The sequence below is a fragment of the Triticum aestivum genome, chromosome 7B (genome assembly GCF_018294505.1).
Source record: "Triticum aestivum cultivar Chinese Spring chromosome 7B, IWGSC CS RefSeq v2.1, whole genome shotgun sequence".
In the NCBI taxonomy this organism is placed as follows: domain Eukaryota; kingdom Viridiplantae; phylum Streptophyta; class Magnoliopsida; order Poales; family Poaceae; genus Triticum; species Triticum aestivum.
This window is the reverse complement of record NC_057813.1, coordinates 753,431,194-753,441,025: the sequence shown is the minus strand read 5'-3', so window position 1 is coordinate 753,441,025 and position 9,832 is coordinate 753,431,194. Positions and strand designations below refer to the sequence as shown.

The 9,832-nt window shown below is 42.2% G+C and overlaps 1 protein-coding gene across 1 annotated transcript; it reads left to right on the top strand.

The window, feature by feature from the left end:
* Positions 1-621: 621 nt before the first annotated feature.
* Positions 622-1,869, top strand: LOC123156675 (pheromone receptor transcription activator-like). Its single transcript, XM_044574832.1, has one exon. The coding sequence runs from the start codon at positions 622-624 to the stop codon at positions 1,867-1,869; it is 1,248 nt and encodes a 415-aa protein (XP_044430767.1).
* The last annotated feature ends 7,963 nt before the right edge of the window (positions 1,870-9,832 follow it).

The following is a 9,832-nucleotide window of genomic DNA, read 5'->3' as shown; positions in this document are numbered from 1 at the left end:
GTCCTAGTATTTTATAGTTGCTCTTAGTATATCTTTCCTAGTTGGTATCTCAATTTCTAAGTTAAGCACCAAAGCAAGGTCCATGTTATACTTGGATATTATGGATTAAAGGACGACCACTTCTAGATTAGGTAGTTCCTAGTACAGGATATGGATGTAATCAATATGATCACGGATACATTAGTATGTAATCAATGTGATCAACAAAGGATTTGGATGCAATTAACAACCAAATAAATTTGACCACAATTATTTTGTATATTAGAGTAAAACTTAGTTGGGTTTAACTCCCATTAATACTTCTAGATAAGGATATGAATGTGGTCAAATGGGAATCATTTAATATTTCTATTTTTAAAAGTGTTAATAGTTCTATATATGGATGTGAATACTTACATCAGAAGAAATACATATCAGTGGTTGCAAAGAAGGATGTGGATGCACTCACATATGTATATTTGGACGATAGTTAATAGTATCCATAAAATAGCACTTTTTGTGAGTTATGTATGTTAATTTTTACTAAAGATTTACATGGTCTTTGTATAGTCAAATATCACTGCCATACAACCCTTTTAATTCTATATAAGGGGAGTACATCTTCTCATATCCTACACCAATATGTGGTTAGCCAACAGTGCTCCTAAATCTCTAGTTTTCTGTAGATCCTTGTGCTTCCTATTTGTAGTAGTTAGTTTCTTCCTCTTTGTCCACATTAGTATGCCGAGGAAAGAGCGGCGGTCAGGTTTGGCATACATCCATAATGACAAAGAACGTGATCTCACCTTCTACAAGCGACGTTCCGGTTTGTTCAAGAGGGTGACTGACATTTCTGCCCTCACTAGGGCTAGGGTTGCGGTCGTCCTAGAAACAAACATTGGAAAGATGCACTCATTTGGGACGCCATTGGCCGATCCCATTGTTGATGCTTTCCTATTTGGAACTCCACCAGCAGTTCCCTCTGCCGACGAGGCAACCACTGCTAGGATTGGAAGCCTACAAAACGAGGTGGCTCAGTTGGACATGGAGAACATGACGGAGGAAGACAAAAACAACCTTTCCATCCTTCGTATGAAAAATATCCAAGAAGAGAATCCAGGTATGGTGGCAAATCTCATCTTCACGAAGGAACATGATCTCAGTCTTGAAGATCTGAACAAGCTCTTCAGTGAGCTCTCTCGGGTCCAAAAAGACATTAGATTCCGGATACCTCCACTACATGGTCGTGAAGACAACACCGGTGGCACATGTGTGGCACAAGATCTGCAACTACCAAGTGTTCTGCCGGCAGATCATTTGGGTACTACTCATTTACTTATGCAGTCATCGTGGGCTCACAATCTCTCACAACTCCAGCTACCTTCCGATCCACTACCATCACAACCAGAACAAACTTCGGCACCACTTTTTCCTATGCAGGTACCACAAATGTTCCATTCCGCACCACCGTCTTTAGCTCCACACTTGGCTTCCCATGTCCAACCCATACCAAATCAGATACATGAGCAAACTCCACCAGAAGAGTTGCATGTTCAGAACTATGAAAGTCCTTGCAACATAGTGCAACCGCAACAAAATGATGCAAATCATGACTCAACATCTGGGCAGAATTTGGAGGACTCTCCACTATTGGGGTACTCGACTGGCAATGCTTTTTCTATTGATGACCCATTTAACACTGAACAATGGGGTTATGCTCTATCAGATCAGTCATGCTACAATAGTTTCCTATGGATGGATGCTTCCTCAGGCTCTAGCGGTACGGATCTAGGGCAGTCTTCCATGGTAAATGGTGGATGGGTTGATGTGCCGCCCTCTTCCACTGGACAAGATATTGATATTCTTACAGACTATGGAGATTTGTTGTAGATGCTAGTTAGCGCTTCCATGTAAGAGCTATACTGAAATAAAAATATATTTATTTCCAAATTCATTATCCTTTGGACTACTATCTTAATTAGGATCTTTGGGAAAAATATGTATGCTCAGTGTTCCAGGTCTTGGTCCATGTCTCCATGATGTTTTTTCATTAGTACCTACAATTTTGTCGTTGTTGTTTAGATCATTGTCATCTTAAGAATGAAGGAAGTGGAACATGTATTTACAACAATGCACCTCTTAGAATATTGTGAGGCAAACATTAGCGTGTCAACTAAAAATAGAAGCCATGCTCATTAAATAATTAAATTAAAAGATAGCACAAGTCCAAACTTCAACTCAAGAGACTAGAATCCATTACTTTTTCTGGTTGCATAACACTACCAAGAACAACAACTGCATCTCATATATGAATTAATGAATGTGAAAAATCAAGGTTTTCTTAGATGACCGCCCTTTTAGCTACTGCGGAGGAGAATGGAAACATTTTAGGTATAAAGGTTTGCAGAGATGCCCCATCAATTTCTAATCTCCTCTTTGCTGATGACTCTTTGATCCTTATGCGAGCCAATCCCATGAGTGTGGAGGCGTTGAAATCACTCTTGGATTCGTATTGTGCCGCCTCAGGGCAAATGGTTAGTGTTGAAAAATCCAGTATATTCTTTAGTCCCAATACTAAAATGGAAGACAAAGCACAAATATGTACAATTCTAAATATTATGACTGAAGCCCTCAATGACAAATACCTGGGTTTGCCGGCAAATGTGGGCATGGACAAAAGTGATTGTTTCCAGTTCCTAATCGACCGAATTATTATGAAAATTAGTGGATGGAAGGAAAAATTGTTACCCTCTAGGAAGGAAATTTTGCTCAAATCTGTTGTACAAGCCATCCCCACCTATGCCATGTCCGTCTTTAAAATTCCTAATTTTTTTTGCAAAGGAATTATTGACGCGATGTCGCAATTTTGGTGGGGTGACGAGGACAATCAGAAGAGGATGCATTGGATTGCATGGTAGAAAATGCGTGTTCCAAAAGATCAAGGAGGTATGGGCTTCCGAGATATACACTATTTCAACCTGGTGCTATTAGCTAAACAAGCGTGGCGTCTTCTTGATAATCCTGAATCTTTATGTGCAACCATCTTGAGAGCTAAATATTTCCCTGAGGAAGATTTAGCTGCACTCAGAGATGAGAAAGGAAAATTCATTGTTGGTGGAAATTGGAAGATCGATTGGTGTGCTGATGTACTAACAGCAGAAGCGATGGCTCTGAGGTTTAGTTTAATTCTTGCACAAAAGGCGGGATGCAATCGTCTTATTATTAACTCTGATAATATGGAAGTCATTGACATAATGAGAAATGGAGGACAATCAACGGGAGTTGCGGCGGCAGTCTTCGAGGATTGCTACTTCATGGCATGTGATTTTCCGTTGACTAGATTTGAACATTATAATAGGGTAGCTACTAAGGTTGCTCATGAACTTGCAAGGCTAGCGAAAGTTTCTGTAACTAGAGATTGATTTGAGGAGCCTATGGAGAATATTGTACCTCTTCTTATAGACGATGTAATCATTATTTCCAATTAATAAAGTACATATTTTCTTTCAAAAAAAAACATTGGGTCATGAATCTTACTCTTGGCTGGACCCCGTCTCTTCCTCTGACAATATTGTAATCAACCAAAACAAAGCAACAAATTCAATATCTGTTTGCATATGCTGCAAGAGATTACAGATAATCTGAGGTATTGAACGTCCTTTTATGAGAATGACCAAAAATTTCCTTACTTTAAAGGTAATAGTGATAGTCCTTTGGACTACCACTTCATACCGAGAGCCTGGAGGCTTTACTTGCTCATTCTCCAAACCGCCGTTGTTGACCAAAGTGAGCTTTGGATGCCAAAACGCCGTCTTCTCCCCCATCTTGATCTTGGCAGACTCGAGGGAACTCACTGGTGTCCATCCCTTCCTCTGGAAAATTAGTTAGGAAACAAAGTCAGAGTACTCATTGTTATGACCATAAACCTCAATTGCACAATAATTTTTATTACTAAATTTTAACTAGTGATGTAGAAATAAGTAGCACTAGTAGTTACTAGTCAGTTCGACAATGACAGAAACAAAACCTCTCGCAACGACATGCCAAAGACGGATCGCGCAATGCTGACTCAGACAAAAATAGACAATCTGGCATGCAGTACACACGTCCTGCGTCTACTCGCTTAATTTAAAAAGCACAACAGGGAGTTTCAGCAAACTTTATACTATCCAAAAAGAGAGAACAACAAAAATGAATATCTTAGGAAACAACCAGACGAACAGACATCAGCGCTAGCAATCAGAAAAAACGGTATTGATATTTTGTTCTTTGTTATTCTTCTGTAGAATCGACAATCTCCTTCTCTTTTTCTGTGTGCAGGAATCACTTCTCGCTAAAAGTTACTCTCATAAATAAATAAAATCGACCAAAGTTAACTGGAAAAACAAAATAGCATGAAAAAACCTCAAGAAATCCTTGCATAATAAATTGCAATAATATTTAGTTGACGCTACAATACCAATGAGCACTAGGACAAAAAAGAAACGTAAGCAAACTGTCTGTAATTTGTCAGGCAGTTCGACAAGGTACTCTGAACACTGAAGCTAGCTTGGAAAAGGCAGAATGAAGTGCCTAAAATGCAGCAATGAGAGATTCCATGAAGTTTCTCACCAGTGGTTCAAAATCATTATCATTGTTTCCGAGCAAAGCGAGACTTTTTTTATGTTGAAGCGTCGATGACGTCTTCTCCCCGATCTCGGTCTTGACAGGCTGCGGAGAATCACCTCCTTCTCTCTGGAAATAATGCGACAGAGTAATCGTCACACGAGTAAAGATCAACAGATCAACAATTCATATTGTCACCGAATCTCATGTATAAGAGCAACTCTAGCAGCACACGAGTAAAGATCAATCAGATCAACAATTCATATTGTCACCGAATCTCATGTATTAGAGCAACTCTAGCGGACCCTGCAAAAGGTCCCGACCCATAAAATAACCGCAAAAATGCGGGCCGGCGATGAAAATTCCGCCTGAACAGACACAGCAAACGCGGCCGGCCCGCAAAAAAATTTGAGGGGCGCGGCAAAAACTCGGCCTCAACCCACGTATTTGTGGGTCCCCCCGGCCCATCGGTGCCCTGCATATAGCGGGAGCGGTTGGTGGGGGGGGGGCATTTCAGCCCGCGCTTTTCCCCACCAAACCACCTCCCCTCTCCTCCTTGCCCCGCTGCCGCCCAAGATTCCGGCGAAAGTGGCCGGCCGGAGCACGCCGAAAGGCCTCCACACGAACGAGGTTGCCCTCCGCCGCCCCTCCCTCTCATCCTGCGTCGGCGGGCTGGGACCTTGCGGATCTGCGGCGCTTCATCGCGGGCGGCCGGGTTTGGCTTTCCCAGCCGCTGGCGGCTGCGCCAAGCTATGGAATGGTCGGGGAGCACCTCGCGCAGCCCCGGCAAAGGCTCATCGCCGCATGCAGGTGCGGGTTCGTCCGCTCGCCGCCGCTGACAGTTTGCCCGCATGGATTCGGCCGGCCGGCCGCCGGGCTCAGCCCTCGCGCAGAGGATCTGTGACTCGCTGATGCCGCTCATACAGTGCGACAACTGCCCGCGGACAGTGCCGAGGCTGACTTCGGGCACGCCGAAGCACCCCGGATACGTGTTCTTCAAATGCGAAAACGACGGGGTACGTGTTGTTTTACATTCGGCTCATTTTGATAGCTAATTATGTTTGCTCATTTCGAACATCATCATGCGTGTAGGAAGATGGATGCTCATTTTGGTTTTGGGAAGGCGAATACATTAAAGAAAACTGATAGACGTTCGTGCACTCCTTAGTACAATCGAAGGTAATGAAGCGCATGCATGTGCAACTAGAGAGGACGCAACATCTACTTCTTTAGAACCAAAGAAGAATAACGAAGAATGCAAGATCAAGGATTCGCAGATCATGGAGAAGATATTGCTACAACTAGTAGGAGCAGTTATGGAAGTTGGAAATCTTCTAAAATGCATACTTGTGGTTCTTATTTTTTTGGTCTTGCTTTTCTAGCAAAGATTTGGTGATGTTCTATGTATCCAATGTGGTTGAAAATGCAAAGAAATGCAAATTGAGGTGCAAATTTATATTTTGCGGGCTGGGTGGAGGACGGCCGCAGAGACAGACCCCGCAAATCCAACCCATAAAACAGGATGTGGGTCGGCTTTGCGGGGTCTGCCTCTGCAGCTTTTTGCTGCGGACTGCAAAACAGCTTTTCTGTGAACTGCAAACGGAAAATGCGGGTCGGCGGGATGCGGGGTATGCTAAAGATGCTCTTAGCGATAAGGTGGTAGTTCCTAGTCAGTACATGGAACGCGTTGCCAACAGGACAAGTAAAAACGAGTCCAATAAACCAATGGTTCAGGCAACGATCGTACACACATACAGTTACAGAGATGTTCTCAAGAAACCTACCATAAGGTGATGTTCGATCCATCAATCAGAAAATTGAAAACAACCACACGGACCGGCGCATGTACATCAATAGGAGTAGATGTACAGATACGTATGCATAAATAAACGAATGAATGAAAAGAGTTGGAGAGGGGACATGCTTTGAAGGGCCGCTACTTCCCCGACACTGACTTCATGCACGCTACCATACCCAAGTCGGCGTCGGCCACTTGGCGGGGTACCATATCTATGTGTCCTATTTTTCGGCCACAATATACGACCATTGAGCGTGTGTCCGAGCTAATAGATCCATCTAACTGGTCGTGGAGACAAGAGCTTGTTCGGCATACTTCCATTGCTCCTGATGCTGAAGCAATATTGAACATCCCTATTCGGCAAGGAGGAGGAGATGATTTTCTTGCATGGGCATTCGAAAGATCGGGGAACTATACTGTGAAGACGGCGTACCGTGCTCTCGTGACTCAGAAAGAGCGTGTTGATCTAGAGGAAGGGACGGCTACCGGAACCTCAGAGGATGATACATAGTTGTGGAAATCCCTATGAAAATTGAATGTCATTCCAAAGGTTAGTGTGTTCTGGTGGAGGGTTCTTCGTGGAATTCTCCCAGATGAAGTCACTCTCAACTATCAACATATTGCAGAGATTCGTCGATGCAAAGTTTGTTTGGCTATGGACGAAAATCTGGAGCATACACTCATACATTGTACACATGCAAAATGCTTCTGGGAAGAAGCATGTGCTTGGTTTGGCCTCAGATTGCCTCGTGTTCATCCAGACTCATGGGCGCGGGATATCACATGTGATCCTCGGTTTACAGACGATGACCGCGCCAAGATCACCACGATAATGTGGTCTATATGGCACTCCCGGAATCGGATCAAGCACGGTGAAGAGGGGAGGAATCCTACGACTACGATCAGGGCCACCAAGGAGGCGATCGCCCTCCTTCATCTACCATGACGACATGCAATGATTCTGCCTGGACTCGGCTGAAGACCACCTGATGAGGGTGTTGTCAAGATTACTACGGACGGTGCTTTAAACTTAGCAGATGGCAGGGGTGGTGCAGGAGGGGTGGCTCGATCCTCTTCAGCGCTCCTGGGAGCATGGTGTAAACCATACTTGGGTATCTCTGATCCCTTGATTATGGAGGGTTTATCACTACGAAATGGAGTTCGTTTCGCTTCTCTTTGAGGATTCTCGCACATGGTAATGAAAACTGATTGCTTGGAGATGGTGACGCTATGGAACACTCGCCACAATTCTTGTTCAATTGTGGCTCCTTTATTGTTAGAGATAGGAGAGCTATGTAATAATTTTACTTTGTTCGATATTCAGCATGTAAACAGGTCAGCGAACATTTCGGCGCATCTTTGTGCAAAGTGTGCTTGCACTTTGAATGTGATCGATAGCTGGCTTGAGGAGACTCCTAGCTTTTTGGTGACTAGTCTATTGGTGACTGCCCCAAATTTGCTTTCATATGAATAAAGCTCTCCTGTTTAACCTGTCAAAAAAAGAGGGGACATGCTTTCATGGGCTCGTCGACGACCGCCATGGCACTTCCGTCGGGACCTCCGATGCAGCGGCAGGAGGGGAAGGGGATTGATGGGGATGGAGTCACAGGAGGAAGGAGATGATAGTACTGCTACCGACTACTATAACGGAATGGGACGGAGCTTGGTCGACCGTTGGGCAGCGGTGTTTACGTTGGGAATTTTTACCGTTTGGCACCTTTCCAAAGGAACTGGAAATAAGATGATTTGTTTCCATCCAGCCAGATATAAATTGATACCACATAGTTTGTTGGTGTCCGTAGGGCTTGTCAACCATTTCTACCATAGTTTTAAGAGAAAAGTATACTTTTTCTTCCTCAATTTTTGACGGAGTCTAGATTTGGTCTCTCAATTTCAAAACCGGATAACTTGCCCCCTTAACTTCTAAAACCAAACAAGATTCGTCCCTGGTCACGGTTTTGATCGGTTTGATGCTGTCCCACCCCGGTTTTGACCATGCCGACTCAAACTCGCGTACTTTTTCCAAGTCCGAGTAATGCTTTCAAATCCGTGTACTTTTTCAAATCTGTGAACTTTTTTAAAGTCCACGTAGTTTTTTCAAATTCCTGTAAAATTTACGTACTTGTTGATATTCGTGTACATATTTTGGAAAGAGTTCATGAATCTCAAAAATTTATGCGAACTTGAGAAAAAGTAAGCGGCTTAGGATTTTTTACACAAAAATATGTGGATTTGAAAAATTATGTCAACTTGAAACAATACATGAATTTCAAACAAAGTTCATGGACTAGAAAAGGAACACAGTTTCAAAAAAAACGCGAACTTTCAAAAGTATGCGGATTTGAAATAAGTACGTGAACTTCAAAAACAGTTCATGGATTTGATAAAATTACACAAACTTGGGAAAAATACGTGGATTTGAAAAAACTACACAAATGTTAAAATATCACGGATTTGGAAAAGGTACGAAAATTTCAAAATAGTGCACCGATTTGAAAAAAGTATGTTTATTTCTCAAAAACAATATGCGACCTTGAAAAAACTATGCGGATTTTGAAAGTGTATTCGAATTTCAAAAAGTACACGGATATAAAAAAATTACGCGAATTTGAGTGAGATCGGTCAAAACCAGGGTGAGTCAGCACCAAACCGGTCAAAACCAAGACCAGGGACGAACCTTGTCCGGTTTCTATAGTTGGGGGTGCAAGTTGTTCGGTTTTGAAGCTGAGGGATCAAATCTAGACTCCACCAAAAATTAAGTGACGAAAAGTATACTTTTCTCTAGTTTTATAAACCGGACCAGTGACTGAACCAGTGAAGTTGTTGGTTCAATATTTCATCAATTGGACTCCCGGTTCGCCATTTGTTTTTTAAGGCCACAAAAAGTATTTTATTTAGTCAGCATCATGTACTTTTTTAGGGGGACAACAACGTGGACCAGCCCGCTGCCTGCTGTAGTTGAGCAAACCCTCACGCACATAGTGAGCCGGCCCACTTTGCCTGGTTCTTATCCAATGTGATTGTGATGCATTACGGGTGTCACTATGTCTAGCTTTTAGTGAGATAGTAGCTCGCCTTGCCTCAAGGGATCACATAATGGCTCTGCCAGTAGGGAGTCTTCTTTTTCATTATTTTGTGTTTGATCACACAAATAAGTTACTATTTATCTGAGGTAATCTTACAATCGTTTTATAAATAAATTGCATTTGAAATACAAATAGTTATATTCATATTAATTCACTACATTAAATTTGGTATAAGTAAACAAAAATATAGGTTATAAGACAAGAAAATTTGCATTTTATGTATATTTTAAAATGTGTTTTAGCTTTTGTAATTTTACGTAACATAAAATATTTTTTACAGTGATTATATTTTCTTACTTTCTCCTTTTACATATGTAATAAAACAAAATTTATGGAACGTAAAAGTATGGTCTATTGATGTTAA

Bases quoted from the DNA above. Each gene is read 5' to 3' on its own strand.
- LOC123156675 (XM_044574832.1), top strand. From the start codon at position 622: ATGTGGTTAGCCAACAGTGCTCCTAAATCTCTAGTTTTCTGTAGATCC.